The 19,511-nt window shown below is 37.9% G+C and overlaps 2 protein-coding genes, 1 long non-coding RNA gene, 1 other non-coding gene and 1 pseudogene across 12 annotated transcripts; 2 read left to right on the top strand and 3 right to left on the bottom strand.

Moving 5' to 3' along the window:
- Nucleotides 1-1,099: 1,099 nt before the first annotated feature.
- Nucleotides 1,100-3,450, top strand: LOC116196639 (NAC domain-containing protein 67-like). Its single transcript, XM_031526474.1, has 3 exons — nt 1,100-1,560; nt 1,883-2,166; nt 2,344-3,450. The coding sequence occupies exons 1-3, from the start codon at nt 1,383-1,385 to the stop codon at nt 2,983-2,985; spliced, it is 1,104 nt and encodes a 367-aa protein (XP_031382334.1). The 5' UTR covers nt 1,100-1,382; the 3' UTR covers nt 2,986-3,450.
- On the bottom strand, nt 1,751-2,458 carry LOC116196641. The gene is made up of 2 exons (XR_004154863.1): nt 2,322-2,458; nt 1,751-2,141 (listed from the first exon to the last, which is right to left on the bottom strand). It is a non-coding gene; the product is annotated as an uncharacterized LOC116196641 (long non-coding RNA).
- Nucleotides 3,451-3,633: 183 nt separating the features above from the next.
- LOC116196640 lies at nt 3,634-6,349 on the bottom strand (annotated as a pseudogene).
- A 4,075-nt stretch (nt 6,350-10,424) lies between these two features.
- On the top strand, nt 10,425-17,471 carry LOC116194150. Of its 9 annotated transcripts, none has more exons than XM_031522891.1 (9): nt 10,425-10,576; nt 11,425-11,534; nt 12,240-12,346; nt 14,523-14,681; nt 15,138-15,896; nt 15,972-16,372; nt 16,527-16,628; nt 16,734-16,871; nt 17,102-17,471. In XM_031522891.1, exons 4-9 carry the CDS (start codon nt 14,585-14,587, stop codon nt 17,249-17,251), a joined length of 1,647 nt encoding a protein of 548 aa, XP_031378751.1. In that variant the 5' UTR covers nt 10,425-10,576; nt 11,425-11,534; nt 12,240-12,346; nt 14,523-14,584; the 3' UTR covers nt 17,252-17,471. The 9 variants fall into 9 exon arrangements, with proteins under 9 accessions (XP_031378751.1, XP_031378747.1, XP_031378752.1 ...); XM_031522887.1 differs by having other exon boundaries at nt 11,425-11,646; XM_031522892.1 differs by lacking the exon at nt 12,240-12,346.
- Nucleotides 17,472-17,840: 369 nt separating this feature from the next.
- On the bottom strand, nt 17,841-17,912 carry TRNAP-AGG. The gene has a single exon. It is a non-coding gene; the product is annotated as a tRNA-Pro (tRNA).
- Between the last annotated feature and the right edge of the window lie 1,599 nt (nt 17,913-19,511).

Below are 19,511 nucleotides of genomic sequence, written 5' to 3'. Positions count from 1 at the left end.
TTGTTCAAATATCGGCCGGAGTGGAACTCGATGTTGTGGATCAACGCCATTTGTGAGCTTTTTGGTTTGGCGAAGACCCGAATGGAAAAGAAAACGATATCCCTCACATCGCATTCCTAGACATCCTTGTCGAAGAAGTTTCCACAGACGTCGGATTTGTATCCACTGAAAAGGTTGGAGCTTCCTACATTGTTTTCCACGGAGACACAAGTTTGCTATGGACCGCCCAAACGAGAAAAATTCCTCGACTATTCTTTCATGTCCATATGTGGCATGGCACTATATATTTCTCTCCCGATACAAACCCTAAGAAATAGAAGAGGACTAAGTCGAGAGCGGTCGATAAATTCGACCAGTTGACAGTTAGTTCACGGAGATATATATATTTATTTATTATTTTTTGCGGCCATAAATTTTAAATACACGACTTTTAAGTTGGAATAGTGTGTGGAATTTGGAAAACGGAGTTTTCCTGTCAACCTATGTGGAGGAAAATGGTGCTAAAGAATTCCCCCGCGGAGGGGAAAGGACACAGGATGGAATTTTGATCATCAAAGTCTCTTTCTCATCATATTACTTTGCTTTTTAATTCAAGGTTTTTCAAATGTTCCAAAGTTAAAACTTTAGTGCATATCAACAAAACACGAGCAACTGCACTGTAAAACTATGAGATTTCATGGAAAAGGCGGTTTACTACAGCACACGTTTTTAATTTAATATATGTTATTGAAACTTTCTGTGTCTCTTTATTTCTCGTTATTATCCGTATAATATATATATATATATAATCTCAATGAAGTGTGCGCCGTATATTTAGGGCATTTGGAATCTTATGATATCCAAATCCTAAGCTTCATGATGTTGACTCTTCACCATTTGTTACACGTTTGCAATTATCAAGAACAGAGAGAGTGACATGGGAGCTGAAACCAGATGCAAACTTAACCATGTCAAGTCTGCTCATTTGATGACTGATGTTATCAATAAACGAATTCACACAGAACCAATTATGGGCAGTCTAACTCGAAAGACTGCATTCCTCGATCTAATTCCACAATAAACGACACAGCTGCCGATCCCAGGTCGGTCAAACAGACGCACCAATGAGGCCGCCCAGTCCATCGTGTGAATCCAGCAAATCCGAAACAGCGTAGTTTAAACCGACTTTGCACCAACCCTCATGAAGACAAAACAGTTACTTTCTCCCTTGTCTCGATCATTCATCTTTACATAAATAAATGCCACACCATTAGCATAGTAATCCCCTAGGTTATTCCATCATCCCAACTCCTAAGCTGCAGCAAACTGCTGCTTCAGTATCACTAAGCAGTCGAGAACTTCTCAGCGTACGATACACACAGCAGCAACTATCATCCATAATCATGAATAGCAGCGATAGCAGCTCGAGCGTACAGCTTCTACCGCCAGGCTTTAGATTCCATCCATCAGATCAAGAACTCATTATCCACTACTTGAGGAACCGAGTCACCTCGAGTCCTCTCCCTGCTTCAGTTATTGCTGAAGTCGATCTTTACCAGTTCGACCCTTGGGAACTTCCAAGTTCGTCCAAATCCTTTCTTCTTCTGTCCTTTTATTTCTATCCTTCTTTCTGTAGCTTTTGGCTTCTAAGTTCCCTTCCTGATCATGATAGATTCACTGGTAGGAGCTACAATCTTTACAATTATCTATTTGTCTTGCATGGGTCGATATACAAGCTCGAGCTGCATTCCTTGTATTAACATTAGATCCGTTGATACTATAGATATGTTTCATAAACGATACAAGCTCGAATAGTCCACATAGTATGAATTATCAGACTGAATATTTTCTGCAATCACTGCTTAAGTGACTGACCCAATGTTTTATTTCTATTTTCAAACAGAGAAGGCTTTGTTTGGAGAAGATGAGTGGTACTTTTTCACTCCAAGGGAGAGGAAGTACCCGAACGGGGCAAGACCTAATAGAGCAGCAGCCTCAGGGTATTGGAAAGCCACAGGGATAGATAAACCGATTTTTGCCTCAAGTGGAGCCAAGAATATCGGGGTCAAGAAGGCCTTAGTTTTCTACAGTGGCCGCCCTCCTAGAGGAGTCAAGACAGACTGGATTATGCATGAGTACCGATTGCTCGATACAACCACCACCTGGAAACAGAAGGGTTCCATGAGGGTAAGTTTTTCGAGGCATGGTTTATGAGTTCTCAATAATTTCTCATATTAAAAGGTATTCAAAAGTTTTATATGCTTGCATTCAAATTTTGTGTCTCAAACCTTGTTGATAATCTTCTTTCATGATAAGTACTTTTTGAGAATGTTTAGCTTTACCGAATATGTTCCTCTGTTGTAGTTGGATGATTGGGTGCTATGCCGAGTTTGGAAGAAGAGCAGCATCATCAGGAACAAGTGGGAAGATCTAAGTCCTAGCCATTTACCAGAAGACGGCTACTTTCAGAGAGAAAAAGGATTGTGGTCTCTGAACAAAGACCCGACTGCTCGGCTGTTCAAGGATTATGCAAACAACTGCCCTCTAGTTCCATACCTCTTAGACACTCCAACATTTCCCTGTGTCGAAACAGATTCAAGCACAGGCTCCAGAAAAATTGTTCACGTCTCCACCACAACCACACTCACTAGAAACCCCACAGACAAGGAAAAGATGGAGTTCTCAAGATCCTCCCTCGAGAACTTGTTCGATCTGTTCAAGGAGTGCAGCAGTGAGCCTAATAATATATCTGGCACAGAAGCAGGTTCAACGATATGCCTCCACCAAGGCAGAAGTAAGAGCTGTACAGGGAGCAATGAAATAAACATAGACAGCTCAGATACTGAAAGATTTTTGCCTTGTAAGAACCTGAATTACATGAGAAAGGACGACAACTTTATGAACCTGCATGCTACTGACAATGGAGTGAACTTCACTGGTACAGAGCAGACCCAGTTTTTTCAGAATTTCGGAGCAGAGGAGTGGAATGCTATCTTCCAAATCTGAGGGAGGACCCCCAAGACCATGCCTCATCAAGGTGGCGAGAGGAAGAATATGTATATAACTTGTACAGGATATATACTAGGCCCATGCATCTGTGAGAAGAATAATGGACCAAGGGAACAAAATCTGAAGGGCTGGCGTGATTCTTGAAGTAGATTTTTTTTTTTATGTAGAAGTATATGTTATTTACCAGTGATGTGGTAAGATAGACCTTGCACCATCACTCAGATAAATCATCCCTCAGATAAGTTTCTAAAGTTAAACTCCCGCCATCAAAAGGAGTATGGACGTATTGGTGGATGTGTGAGTTGTTATGTTTGTCGTGATAGCTGCTTGATATAGGTAATGTATACGTGTGGACAGCCTATTCTTGCTTCATGTACATAATATAATTGTTAAATTCATATTACTGTATATGGGGAATCAGAGACTTTAGCCATGTAAATGCTTCAAGTGTTGTTCAGTAAACATTTAGCTCTCCATTAATATGCTACAGCAAAGAAACATTGTCAGGATATAATTTACTATTTAGATAGTAAGGCAGATTCGATTATCGTAAAGTAATTATTTCATTTAGGATCATGAGGTAAAGCGACTTACAAGTAATCTTGCTGTATATATTAAGCTTTCAATAGATCCAATATCTATTGATGGAATAAAAGAAATAGAACAATTGATTAAATAACCTTGTAAAAGACTTGGTCACTGCAAAAAATCCTGGGACCCAAGAGATATTGATATACAGTTTGAATCTCTATATGATAAATGTACAAAGATAACAGAAGGCAGTAGAAACACCATATTCAAGCGGGGAGACAATCCAAATGCGACGCACGAAATAAAATGAAAACCCATACCAGATAAGCACCAAAGCCCATTTCATCACCTCACTTCTTCAATTAACTGCACAGAACGTATCAAAAATAGTCAGACGGAAAACAAGGAAGAAGTGCTGACAATGATGGTTCCTGTGCAGTTGATTCAGCCAAGCAAGGATTGAAAGAATCTCATGGCATCAACCCTCAAGTCTCTGACAAGACATTGAAGAGTAGAACATCAATATTCTACAAATTGTAATTCTTGCTCAACCTAAACCTTTCCCATTAGCTAGAGTTTCTTTCCCGGAAAGAACTTCGTCCTTCCACTTACCATAGAATACTGCCAAGCAATATAAATTTTACTTGATTCCCAAAGTAAGATATGTTATTCAAGAGAGACGAAAAGATGCTTCTTTCCATGCTCTAGGTTCTCCCAGATCCTATTTGCTCCAAAAGAACCATACATCAATACTATTCAATCGTGTTGCCATCTTTCATCAAGCCAAGACTCTTGTCTAGGATTTTCTTTGGGCCAAGAGTTAGGATGCAAAGCCTTATGTAATAGAAAATCAAAGAAATGTACATTAAACAAGAAATATCAGATGATGTTAACAACAAAGAAGAGTTATAGAAACAAAAGACTGGCTCATGGTCATTAAAAGAAAAGCTTGCTGGTATAAGTAGCCAGCAAAACCCAGTATACATGCAGAACGAGACAATATCTATGAAGAAATTTTGATTTGTTCTCTTCTGTGACGTAATCAAATTCAAGTACAAGCATTAGCACCATTAGAAAAAAGGACCTAACAGAAGCCAAAAGTAAAAAAAAAACAATGATATAAAGTCACCTGATTAACAGTTTCTTTAAGCCTTATATTAGCATGCCTAAGGTCTGCTGCTGCCTTCTCAACCTATTAGAGTGTGGCATTGATTGGTCAGCACTGAAAATTCTCCTTTATGAACCCTTGACAGTCGAATATAATGAAACTTGTCTATCCAATTCCTGCATGAGTTGCAAAGCAAATCAAACAACCATTCGTATATATCCATGACCGATGTAAGCAAGACAGGATGAAAAATAAAGATTGAACCTCGTTCATATCATGGGCCATGTTTTTCAAGGTATCCAAACCTTCAGACAGGATATCCAGACCTTAGTCCTGTGAAACGTGATATTAACTGTCATCAATAACAGTTGACAAGTATAAACTATATCCAGGACTCGATCGAAAGAAAATTAACTAACAGTTTGAAAAAGATTGCAGACCCCAACAAGTTAACAACCTGCTTCATTTTCCACATCTCAAAATCTTGCCTGAATAGGCTCGATTCAGTTTGCTGTAGATATTCATTATCAAGCCTCCCATCTGGATTGATGCAAAACAAAGTATTATATGAAAGACTGTAGCTATTCCAAAACCACACCAGAACCAATGCATAATTCGAGCTGCCCGATAACCTGAATCAAACTTAAAATCCTGTCTGAGAACTAGAAGCAGCCCAGCCTCCTCTCCACTTGTTCAGACATGCAGTTCCATCTCCAATGCCCTGAATTCTATCTGTCAGACCAAACAATAAATCGTTACGAGCAGCAAATTCTTCAGACGAGAGCCCTTTGACCTGCAATGCAGATATTAATATATGAGCGTTTGGTTTCAGAGTTAAAGTAACTTTGATTTTGATTGTAGAAAATGATAAAGGTTGTGTATTGTGTTAAGTTAAAGTTAAAATTTTTTATTTGGGAAATGTGTATTTTTGTTGTGTAGTGAGTTGAGTTAAAGTTAAAAGGTAAAATTTTTGTGATTTTAACCCCGAAAACAAACGGGCATAGCATCTAGCAAAAGGATTTAATAACTCCAATTGGTACATCTGAGTCCGATTTCCTTTCAAGAAAGTACCTCTCTCTATCAGTTTAGAGATGAACAAAAGCTATTATACCTTCTGCATAACCAATCTCTGCAACTTAAGCATCTTCTCGAGCACCTGATCCTCGTTTGGTCGAGCGTCCACATTAATGGCAACGGCAGAAGCCCGGGTTTTCTCCTTGGGAGCAACTTCCGTTGTCTACAGTAACAAATTACTCCAAAGTTCAGCACAACCAGAAAAAAGAGACATATATCTGACGAAAATAACAGCTCCCCCAAGTGGCCGTTGAAATCAACCTCGGATCAACCAAATTCCGCCTCACCGAGCCCCACGGAGCACTCATTTTCAGCTCAACTATGCCATAATTAGATGAGCAGCTCTGCTCGGAAGCGAAGGAAGGAAGGCAAGGTTACCTGCTGAGCAGCCCCAATGTCGGCTTCCAATACGGCGTAGAGTCGAGCGAAGGAGTCCTCGTCGGAGAAATTGACATCCGTCTGCTCCTCAACGTCGTATCTGTCATACTTCTTGCAGTCATACTTCTTGCAGATCGCGTCGAGTCGGGCTATTATGTCGATCACGCTCATCTCTCCTTCTTCGAGTGGGACGGGGGGGCTCCGGTTAGAGAGGAAGACAGACAGGGCTGTCGGAAAAGGATTTGTCCCGCTCCGGCCGCACCAGTAAAAATAAAATAATATATATATATTAATATTAGGGGGAAAAATGTAAATTCATTTACGAATTTATTTAGAAAACTATATGCGGGTAATTGCAATGTGCCCCCTGAACTATGTTCATCTTTTCATGTTACTCCAAAGTATGGGATAAGGCCACATGTTGTCACACGTCACAAGATGATAATTAATATGATAAACTTTTCAATTATGACTCCTTTGACATTTGCATCGAACATTAATACTGCGTTTGGTTTATAAGTAATATTTTAAAATTAAATTTTAATTTTGAAAAAAAATTATATAAATGGTTATGTGTGGAGTTCATCATTTGACTTTGTATGAGTTATTTTGTTTTATTGTGGAAAAAAATTGGTATAAATGAGATCCACCCTTTGACTTTATATGAATCATTTTATTTTATTATGGGTAGAATTAAGTTAAAGTGTGATTTTAAAATCACACTGACAAATCAAACAAAGTTTAGTCACTTATGCCATCACGATCCATAAAGGAACTACATAGAAGCATATTAACAATTTACATTGCTCGCGTCATTTAATAGGTAATCTAATCAAATCTTAATTGATCAGTCTGGAATAAATTCCAGACTTTTTTTCTTTTATAATAGAAACTGAAAGATAAGGAATGAAAATGAAAAAGCTCATGAAATTTATATTAAAAAGTCAAAAGACAATGGAATGATTCATGTACATTTTCATACTCGTTCTTTATTCTTTTCTGCTCAAGAAAATGATTTTCATACTCATTAATTAGACCCGTTCAATTAGATAAGAAGTTTCAAATTTCAAATTTTGATTAGTTCATATAGTAAGTAAACTCTTTTTTTTTCTCGTGAAACTTAAGGATCCATTTATAATATGTAAAAGTTACATGAAAAAGTATTAGGTAAAATATTCAAGAAACGAATAGCACAATATCATAATATCCGGAGGCTTTAATTGTGGAGAAAATTTTAGATGATCCCACCTTAAATGACTTGGTAAGAAAGAATTAATTATAATTCTTTAATAAAAAATAATTACGGTGATTATTGAAGTAATTAATATCAAATTCGTAATTTCACGAAATTTAATTGATATTTTCTCTTCATGTGATGGGATATGGTCATTTAATAATTTCTCTTGATTGTGAGAGAAAAGAGAGAGGGAGGAAGGAAGAGACGGAAAAAGAGGACTCAGATAGTAAGTCAACTGTGATCAATCAACTTTTTCTATAAGAAATGTTATTTATTGGAAGCGTTGGCACTAATCTCGCCATGAGTGTCATGTCAAGATCACCAATTACTCGAAATGAGAATTAATGCACTTAATTTTAACTCAACACACTACATAATAAAAATATATATTTTTCAAGTCAAAAAATTTCACTTTAACTTTAACTCAACACACTACACAATAAAAACACAAGTTTCTCAAGTCAAATTTATAATCACATTTTATTTGTCATTTTCTACAATCAAAATTAAAGTTACTTTAATTCTGAATCCAAACGCACTTTAAATAATCCCCTTTGGTGAAAGCCAATAAAAAAAAAAAAGAAAAGTTCCTTATGATAAAGAAAATTTGAAAACATTTTTTTCTAGACAAAAAATTTGAAAACTAAAGAATTCGAAACTTCTTGATTCCTTATAAATTACATATATTGGTGCAGAACACCTCTTTATATTAAAATTAAGAGATTTATTTTTAGATTTTATTTCTATCGGGTGAAATTTTTATCGTGGCTTTTTTTATTATTTCTTCGGCTTCTATTTTGAGGTTAATGGACGGTCATCGTAAAATCGAGAAAAGACGAATCCCTTGGTCGTCATCTATGAGGCATCCGAGATAACGCAGAAACATTGTCCTTCTCTTTTTTATTTATTTCTATTGATAAGATAAAGACGAGGTAGATGGACCATTAACGGACGGATGGGATGGATGGGTGTGATGAAGAGGAAGCAGAAAAATGGGAATTGGATCCGGTTGTGATCGAAGTAATTCTATACGGACCATTCGATATAAAGAGGTGTCTCCATTCCATTAAAAAAAAAAACGAGTTAAAATCGTTATTGCATATGTGACTAATCACAAGATTCCTGTATATATTTTTATTTATTATCGGGAGTTTAATTATGTATCTGAAATACATTTGTACCTCGATAAGGTATTGTATTCTTGCGCATGATGCTCTTGAGTGTACGCAGTATGTGTATTAAATACGCGCAATGCCTGTGATTAGAGACCCTTGCACAATGCTAGACACGTTGACACTTTGTTGATGTGTATATGTCCGAGGTATAAACGGACACAGAAGCGTCACAGTGATATATGGTATGGGATTTCTCTTGACATGTTCGGGTGAACACGACCGAGGTGCATGTCGACAAGCACCGAGGGTTGTCGATATATTTAATGTTAAAATTTCGTAGAGTTGCGACCCAATCATGGTGGGGCGAACCGGGCTCTCCATAGTTTTAAGCTCTTTTTTTATTTTCATGCACGCGAATGATTCCTCCACCAAAATTAGCCAGGTACCAATTATTATATTATCCCAACAATCTTATCTCCATGGCTTTTGTCCCATTCTTGCCACTTCACCTCAAAGTTAAATATTGGTCAAGCTATATATCGTGATGATTAAAAAAAAAAAAGTACGTGTTCACACTCTGTCTAATAAGCCTAAAAAACGTAAACAAAAGCATAATTATGGATAAAATTTAGCTTTTTTTTTCTTGACAATATATTATTAATCAAACAAACTATAATATTTATCTCCAAACTTCGTTTGAAAGCTTGATTACCCGTTTTAAATCCAATACGCAATGATCTTAATTTGCTCCAAGTATAAATACAGGAAATAAAGCCTAATACATACTCTTTATATCTGTTTTACTTCTTTAAATTTGACTTGATACGCAGTAAGTTTGCTCCGAATATGATGATGCGGAAAAAGAAAAGGCTAATTACGAGATACAAACTATTCAGCATCTTGGATTTTTTCTTCTTTAATTTCAATATGCTGAGTAACTTTGTTTCGTATAGAACGCGGAAAATAAAGATTGATTACGAGATAATTATCTTTGTCGCATGTTAATTTTATTCTTTTTCCAAATTCCAAATATAGAAAAAAAAAGAAAAAGAAAAAAAAAGAGAGTTAGGTGAGTGTCCCAGTGTTTTCTTTATAGGTGAAGTTTGCCCTTTGTAATGGTAAATAAAGATGTCAAGAAATCCTATAACATAGGCCTTTGTCCCCATATTGAAACATTGGTTTAAGTCTAATAGGCATGAGCAAAAATATCGCGATAAGTATCAAATCCGGACTTCCGATAATCCGAGCCAGTACATCTATAAATTCAGTAAACTAGCTAATCGAGACATCCTTATGGATACACCCAAGTCAATAAGAGAAGATATGCACCTTCATTTACTTTGAAGAGATATTTTCCAGATGAATTGCATGATTTAATCTTCATAGTTATATTCTCATGCGTGGAGGATTTATTTTTTTTTATTTTCCTCGACGTGCAAGCATGATGTGGCAAAAAAGTGTTTTTTTTTTGCTCCAGTAATATTTTAGACGGTCGTCAACTACACATAAGATAAGTTATTAATTCAAAATTTATCGAAAATCGTTCAATAATTGATTATACCTTTATTTTTGAAGGAAATTTTTAATCTTTATTCTTGATTTTTGATACAACATTTAGGTGTTATAATCCCGGTATGATTAACATAACTAAAAGATCGACAAAATTTAGATGATCGTTAACAAAACAAAACTCCACGTCTCGCTCTCCGGCTTTTGTTTCTTATAATTGATTATTATGATTAGGAAGATAGAATTTTCAAATAATAGTAAGTAAATTACAGCGGCAACTTCCGTCAAGACGGAGGCAAGAAAAGAAAGAATTATCTGCCAAATATAAAAAAAGGATATTGAAGTTTATGTACATTTTTTGTCGCACTCATTTTATATCAATTGATATTCGGAAAATCTAAGATAATAACGTCAAGAATTGAAAAAGGGAAAATAAAGAAAAAGGCAGACGTTACCGTCGGAGACGGTAGCTTTGCACGGCATTTGCCTTCCAACCGCTTTATATCACCGTCCCACTCTCCCCCCCGTCCTTCCTTGTCAGGACCAAACTTCATCTCTCCTCTCTCCCCCCCTCTTTCTCTGCAGCTGCGTTTCTTCCTTGACCGGCGTCGGCGTCGGCGTTCCCTCGCCTGCAAGGTAACCTCCTTTTTGTTCTTTTCCCGATCATGCCTGCATGGCGTCGGCTCTGCTAATCCGGTCGCGTGTCGTTTTTCCTGAGCTCCGATCAGGCTGATATACCGTGAAATTATGATCAATCGAGCTTGGTTACGATTTTTCTTCATCTGTTATGCTTTTTGTGCTGCGATCCTTCTACCTGTGGTCTCTGATGATGGTGTTCTTTGGGGATGTCAATTTCTTTTTTCTTCTTTTAACCTTTACGTTTGTTGGGTTTCTGAAAAATTTAGAAGGCGAAAGAGTAATCTGTGAGCTGGGAACTTTCGATGTGATAAATGTTTCTTCGTCTTCTCAGCTCTGGCGTTCCGTTTTTTTTTTTTTGTATTTTGTCGCGTGTATGCTGGTAATAGTTCGTCTGATCATGAATTTGCTTACGATATGAGCGCGATCATGCTACTAAGGGCCAATGCTGCTCGGGATTCGCTGTAGTGCATTATACTTATGGATGTTTGCTTCTTAGATCGCTTTGTTTGCGACGTGTAATTTGGGATTTCAATTGAGTTTAGAACGGGTGAAAGCATTGCAAACGCCACCAAAAATTTTGTGGGATAATTTGATTCTAATCCAGTTTTCCAGATACAGTTTTTTTTCTCCCTTTGTGGGTGTGGATAGATAAACCACTTAATATTTCTGAGCTTCTGAAATTTCCAAAATTTGCTAGTGCATACACCGGTCATGTCTTGTAGGTTCTATTAAGTCCAGTCCGGTAGCTGCTAGTTGTATACCGGCTTTTCCTTAGATAGTTTTAGTCCGTATTTCCTCTGGATGACCTTAGCAACAAGTAGGTTTGGATTCTCTTTATTATGCAGGTCTAAAAATCCATGGTGAATTCAATCGTCTTCACATGACCCTTGTCTGTGCTAGAGAAAAGACTGTAGTTTATGGAGGTTTTGGCCAGGGGGTGTTCTTACATGTGCAGGTCAGAAGTCTCACGTGATGAGGAAGCACCTGTCTCTATCTTTCTTTGGGGTCTTTCCTCTGTATTTCCCTTGCTATATTTTGACCAAGGGTAAATAGATGTTGCGAAGCAGGTTTGACGAAATCATGCTCTCTCTTTCCTTTTTATGATAATTAACTCTTTTTCCATTATCAGAACAAACACAGGGAGGGGATGGCTCTGCTACCGGGCTGGCATTGTAGAAAAACTATCTGAGGTTTTCTGAAAGCCTGTAGGCATTAGTGTTACTGAGTGCCCACCTATGACAGATATACTTAAGATAATAAACTATTATGAGTTCTCTGCCGGGTTGCCACCAGATTTTGGCTTTAATTCTTGTGAACTAATATGACATCCTCCGACCTCCACTCCAAGCAAGACGTTGGGTTCAAGAATTTGTTTGCATTCACTTTTGAAAGATCTATCAAGCATCTGACTGTTTATGGTCTATTTGGACAATGAAATGGTCACATTTCTTTGAAATTTGTCCTTAAATAATAAAGGAGAGTTATAGTCATGGTTCACAGTTAGCACGTATATAATCGCCAGCCAAGTAAGTAACAGGGAAGTTTCTCCTCAGGCTAATCTAACACCTAGGCTTACACTAGTCCATTGTAGGTTAGAATTCGGTGAATAACTTAGTTGTCCATTACTATATCCTTTTCTGAATGCAGCGTGGTATTGCAGGCACTTTTTGGTCATTGCACAAGTGAAGATACTCCACTATGTGATGTTGACGATAGTTCTCTTCTGGATTGGTCCTCATGCACTGCATCCTTCTGGGAGTGCTGTAGGTCAGTGTAAGCTCCGGGAGGGCGAGGGTAAAGTAATAAGCTGGCCACTATAGATCTGGTCAATCAGGATTGACTAGCTGTCTTGCAAACTATGATCATATGCAAATGAATGATCGCTGAATGGGGCTGTGGTGTTTAGGCCAGCTGCATTTCTCTGTTCCAGAAGATAATGAGGTTTAGTATATGAAATATCTGAGCATTATTCACATTCTCATCTGACAATGTGGTGAGGTTATGAGATGATTGGGGTTCATATCTATTGTCCATAGAAATGCCTTTCTTCCAGTGCCCAAGGGGACCCGGGCTGTTCTCTACAAAGTCTGCATTGGCCTCCCTTTGTAACATAGTTGACGCAATGCTCTAATGGCGTCATGACCTGGTGGTGATGGTGGTTGTCCAGGTCCCGGTTCGCAATTAGGGTTCGTTATGATCTGAGTTCCAACACCCATGCAGGACAATAATTAGTTTTCTGGCTGGCCCGATTAAGTTGTTGCTTCCGAATACCACTAAGCAATGGCATTGTGCTGAGTTGATACTCATTTAAGAAAAGGAGGCCTTGGATGCTATAGAAATTGCACAGAGGCTGGTTTCTTTCTGTTCCCGCTGGGATATCCTTGACTCAGACCATCCGTTCTTTTACACCCTTGTTGAAGTCTATTCAACTATAGAGCTATGTCAATGGTCACTGTACGGTAATATTGTGGGACTTTCTGATTTTTGAGAGATTAGATTTATGATGAAACCCTAAAAAATATATTGTACGGTGGAGGTAGTATTAGGGGAGATGTGGGGTTTGTAATTTTCTCTCTATGCACAAAATAGAAAAAAAAAGAAGTTAGCTGATGTACTTGAGGAACGATGACTGCAGACTAGTAGAAGGTCGAAGTAGATTTGTATTGCAAGAGATATTACATTCAGAAAATTTGATATTTGTTGATATTTTCTATAAGATTTATGGCTTACTTTAGGTCCTACGCCTATATCTTATTTATCCTTCTGTTGCTGGATTAATCTGGTCAAGTATGGAGGCTTGCTGTTTTATAGATTGATGTTCGATTGTTGCATGTATAATATTTCCTTACAACTTTGATCACCGGAAGAATGTGAACAAGAAAATAATCCAAGGAAAATGACAAATTCTTCTAATACCCTGCTGAGTTTATCAAATATCTAATGGGAGACTTCTTTGTTACTATTTTTTAAGCGACATTGTTCTTGGCTGAGATACTCCTCCCTCCCTCTCTCTGTGCCTCTGCCTCTGTTTCGGGTCAAATAAAAGGTAGTGCACGTGTAAACTGATAAACAGATTGGATGCATTTTATTGTTCTGAAATTGAACGCTATTTAGCCTCTTTCTTTACATATTTTTCTGGCAATCCTATGGTTGGGTAATGAGAACCTATATCTAGTAGGACAATGGCTTTTCTATAAATGTCTTCTGTGATATTACAGAAGTGTTAGGACTTCTATTTCAATTATATTCATGTGCAGTAGATATTTATTTCAAAAAGTGGTCAATGGTTTCTGCAGCATTCATGTTTTTATGCACTCAATCTGCATTTCAAGATTGCTGCGAACATGACTTTTCTAGAACTTTTTCTAGGAAACATCTGATATTTGCAAGTGATTCAGTTATGATTGCACCGTATGAAAATACTTTTGGAAAATGGAACTCTAACCCAACATATACTGGGTGGGGTAGAATAGTGTCTTAGATTTTTGGTGTATGCACTTCAGCATTATCCCATTTTGCTTTAACACTGGAGAAATGAGGAGAATGTTGTTTGAGGTGATTTAAAAATATGAAGCAGTTTGTGAGTTTATGGAAGATATATCAATAAAGCTAAATGAACAGCGTATGAGTAAGACAAAAATCTTCGTGTGCAAATATCTTTGATTTTTCTCTGCAAATGAGAACTGCAAAGAACTACCATGATTTGTGGATGTATTAATCGTTAGTATTGCTCAGAAATGCTGCCACGAATAGTTGATGATATTTTGAACTTCCACTAAGAGATGCAGACCAGCATGTTAGTAAATAAGTGGAGATGCTATTAATGGGTCATCTGTTTCTGCTATATTCTCTTGTATATACAGCTTGAAATGGTACAGAACACTTTCTCAATGCAGCATGTATGTACTATCTAAAAAAATGATGCTATTGTTTTTGTGTGCAGGTGATAATGTCCTTGTAGATCTATTCTCCGAAGTCTACCCTTAGCTTTTGCTTGACGCCGTAATGGGGCATAGACATTTATTTGGCACGCCTCAGATGTTTGAGAATGACCATGACCAAAGCTGGAACATGCATGCAGAGCACCCCTATGGGCATATAGGTATCAAAATATTATTATCCTTGCTCACTTAGAAAATTTATTGGTTTGTTTCCATTAGGGGCTCTCTCCTCCATGTTTTGTGTGTCAATAGGTCGATTAAAATTTGTTTTGTGAATTTGGGACCTTAATTATGTTGTCTGCCAAAATTCTCCTTCATCTCTTTTAGAGTTAGCTGCGATGCAACTCCGTTTCTGTTACAGTGAAAAAATGCTTATAATTTTAACATTGCTTATTTTAGGGTTGCCATTGTTCGACCATCTTTAGTCCGCCATGAAAATCTTGTATTAAAACCAAAAAGTAGCCCTTTGTATTTTTTAAATCTTTTAAGCTGTGAAGATATGTGGCATATTTTCCTATTTGGTAGTGGTTACAAGAAGTCCTGTCGCGACACGTATCAATATGAGAAATTTTGCATAAATATTTGAAGGCTTTAGTAACTTTTTAATTTGTGTTCAGCCAGGGGAAATGTTGGTGAAAATGGTGCTTTCTTTTATCCTGTGGAGAATGTCTCTTCAGAAGGGTTGCAGTTTACCTCTCACTGGAACTCGGCCCCAAGGTCAAATGGATACATTCCAATAGGCCAAAATGATCAATTACAACCATGTCAGCCTGATGCTCCTGGTCCATCGCAGGATCCTTTCATTCCCCGCTCAAATGTGGCAACATTTGGTCCAGTTCCAGAAAATTACTTCCCCCATGCATCTTCATCCAATTACGACAGGCAGACACCCTATGCAGTTGAAGGTGGTGGGTTTACTGATATCGCAATGGACAGCGGAAGAGCCCACCAGAAACGTAAAAGCCCTGGAATCCCAGCGGTCTGTGAGAGGGGCAATACTAGCAGATATTACTCTGGTGGGACGTCCTCTGACGTCCCTGCATTTTCGGAATATAGGCAGGATATGTCAAGTGTGGATGCTCAGCATTTGCCTTGGGATCACATTGCAGCTGGTAATCCAGGTTACAGAAGTAACAGTCACTCAGTTAGGAGCGAGTGTTCTCTAAGGAATGTTAGAAGCAGATCAGGAATTGACTTGGAAAGCAACTCTTTGAGGAGCCACTTACCTGATAATCCTCCCCTTAATTCCTTTGCTGCAAGCCACCCGATTGAGCATTCTAGCTTGGTGGATATCCCTGGTCCAAGTTCTAATGCTTTGACGACAGAATGGAGCCATGCTAACTTGTCTCCCGCGCATGGAAGAATCTTGCTTCCAGGTAAGTTCACAAGTTGCACTATTTTCCATTGATATCCTTGTTTTATTTTGCTAAAGAATTTTCCTCGACATGCAGATCCACGTGGGTTCTCCCACGAGTCAAACCACTTCTCAGGGGGAAGCAACCCTTCCAATGCTCCACCAGATGCTAGAGGATACGATTTTATGACGAGCAGGAATCCAGTTGTTCCCCAATTTTATCATGTCTCCTCAAGTCAATCTCTAAGGGGTCCTCGCAATAGCTATTCACATAGATCTACCCCTGCTTTTAGGCCTTCAAACAGCATGAGACTTGGCAACGCGAGCCTGTCAGAGGAGAGAATTCAGTCAATAGCAGATAATTACTCCAGGCATTCAAGAACGCTATCAGCAACGGGATGGCGTCATAGTGATAGAAATAGAAGATCTAGGATTACAAATGAGAGGTATCGGTCCTTTCCAGATGAGGCAGGCGTGCATGATCGAGTGGGTTATGAGGTATGTATTGTGTCTTGGCAGAGATAGAGATGGGACCTTGCGCCTCTTTTAAGATAGTTCAGCATGTAGACTTTCAGTAATTATAACCTTCAAGATGTTTCATTTGTGAAGCAGTGAATTTAACTATGGCAGTGTATTTATATTTATGTTACAGGGCTTCATGGTCGTGGATCGCCCGGCCATATATGCATCACCCAGAAGTATGTTAGATCAACACAGAGACTTGAGGCTCGATATTGATAATATGAGCTATGAGGTCAGACCCATCATATGCTTGCTCTTCTTGACTCATCCCTTCTTACTGCGTTAGAGTCTTATGATATGGTTCCTAGTCGTTCTCCAACATGTTTGATTATTGCAGGAACTGCTGGCATTGGGTGAGAGGATTGGAACTGTTAGCACTGGTTTGTCGGAAGATTCGATATCAGAGTGTTTGAAAGAAACAGTGCATTGTTCCTTATTTCAGATGCGGGACGAGGAAAATTGTGTCATTTGCCTGGTAAGACCCTAAAAAGAAAGTCAAGGGCAATTCCATCTCCCACTTACCATATTGGACCAACTTTACCGATTTCAGTGAAAATTGTTTTGGGATTTCATTTGTTCATTAGTAGCGGGCATCTCTGGGATCTAACTGTTCCAACATACATGTGAAATGCAACTGCCGTCGTTGAGATTTAAATCGGAGACATATTGGTTGACAGTTTCTAAAACCGCTTTCTGATCTACCAGGAAGCCTACAGAGAAGGGGACAACATTGGGACTCTGAAGACCTGCACGCACCATTACCATGTTAGCTGCATCAAGAAGTGGTTATTGATGAAGAACTCTTGCCCGATTTGCAAAGCCTCTGCGCTCGCTGATGACATGAAAGAGAAGTGAATTAAATTAATTAGTCTATTATCTCTGTCTCTTTGTTATATCTTATGTGATGCCCTTCCGGTTGGGAGGAGGAAAAATGATGTCTGCTTAGGGAACTTGTAAAGGGGATTGCCTTGTTATCCTATTTCATCATTTAAATTATTTTGGGCTTCCGATATTGATTCTGTGAAGCCTGCCCTAGTTTCCGATTCGAAATGGTGTTTTAATTTTAATGGCCTCATATTCCCTTTATACTTCAAAGATCTGAGTAAGGGTCTCCGATAGATCCTTGGCAACTAAGTTATAATATATTTCAAATATGTTCGGCATTCAGATAACCTGTGAACTTGGAATTGGAATTCCATGGCTGCGATGGTCTATGACATGAACTAATGGACGAGGTCCGCGGATGATATGTGAACTAATAGACGTGATCCACAGAGCCGATAGCCATCTTATGTGGGCATGGAAGTCTATTGAAAAGTTAAAAAAAGGGGGAGGGGGCACGGAAAATCTATTGAAAAGTTATTAAAAAAAAAAGAGTAAGACGATGAAATGCGTTTTATTTTTGACGAGGAATTCAATTAATAAAAACGTAAAAAACAGGAAGGGGGCATTCCGAGAATTGAACTCGGGACCTCTCGCACCCTAAGCGAGAATCATACCACTAGACCAAATGCCCTTTTGATTGACCAATACCAAAAGTTTTATATAAAAAGAATAATTTGATCCCGCGCTGCTTCATCCCCAACCTAATAGTTTTTCTCTCTCCCCGGTAGTTACTAACCTAGTGAGTTTTTCATAAGCTTCCATTTTCGTAAGAGCTCACGGATCAATACATTGAACGCTCAACAGAAGTCATGCGATATATCCTGTATACAAAACTGACCTAATACGCATTTCAAATATCTCGAGGTTCTAAAGGAGTTTGCCTATATTACTATATATAGGGGCGGATGCAGGACCCGTGCTAAGGAAGCCGAGGAGCAAACAGAAAGATAATTTTCCTCAATTAGGAAAACGAATCGTAAAGAATTTCATCGAATTTGAGGAATAATATGTAAATTTCATTAAGAAATTGTAATTTTTTTTGGATTATAAGGAAGAATTATGGGTCTGATACGATAGAATTGAAATCCTGAATAGCTAATAAAGAGACATATTAGTCCCAAAATGTGTATCAAATTTGAAATCTCTTGCTTATTGGGCGAAAGGGTGCGTGGATACGCTACCCCTTAAAAAGTCGTATTTTAGATATAGAGAGTCCGTCCATCCCTTATATGCTATACATGTGTTAAATATACACCTCTCTGGCCCTTTTTCTTTGGGCACGTAAGATTATATAGAATGGGTTTAATGGAGACTCTGTTGAGAAATTACATTGGAAATTCAATGGATTTGTTTTTTCAGTTAATTATTCGTGTAATCGTGTACTTAGTGAACGAAATTAAAATTTTGAATTTAAATATATATATATATATATGTATATATATGTATAATGGTCAAGTGCCTTTCCCTTATGTAAAACAATATCAATGATTGCGAGGGACACAACCGGTTGTAATTTTGAAATACGATCATTTGACTGAAAGTTAAATTAATTAATTAATTATTTATTTAAAAAGTTTTTTTGCAAGGCATGTCCAAATGAAAGACACTTCTTTTCTCTATGATATACCCATTGAACATAGATAAATAGAGACTTTTGTGTAAAAAGCCAGTATGGTCGATTAATCAAAATAATTCCAGAATATTAAGTGAGAGAGTTAAGGTGTTCTACGAGTTTGCTAATTCTAAAATACACAAAGGTTTCGTTGTATCCTTAAAGGGACTCGCAAAAAATCCAATAGTTTTGTATGGAGGCGAATAACTCTTTTCGAAAAGTGTTATGTTCTGTCTCGAATCAATTATTCAACATGAAAGACCGTGTTTGTCATCTTTTCGACTTCGAGTTTGAGATCGACATCTTTTTCTTCTACCGTCTTTGGAGTTCATCTTTTTTGAATCCGGATTCAGTTCCGTCTACGTATTCGAACCATCCGCCCCAGGTATAATACAAACTTTTTGAGTCAAACCTCCATTTTATTCATTACGTCGACGGATGCTTTTTCTATCGTCAGCTTTTGCTTGCATCTGGAGTTAAACCTAACCCTCTTGTCTTGATTAATGACGATCACTAGTACTAATCTCGTAAATAAACGCCACACCATTTGAAAACCTTACAGCAAATGCGAATGATTTTCGCGAAAATCTGACGAGACGACGAGGAATATGACCGTTT

Source organism: Punica granatum, chromosome 2 (genome assembly GCF_007655135.1).
Source record: "Punica granatum isolate Tunisia-2019 chromosome 2, ASM765513v2, whole genome shotgun sequence".
NCBI lineage: Eukaryota > Viridiplantae > Streptophyta > Magnoliopsida > Myrtales > Lythraceae > Punica > Punica granatum.
Note: the sequence above shows the minus strand (reverse complement) of the source record. Positions and strands in the feature narration are given on the sequence as shown.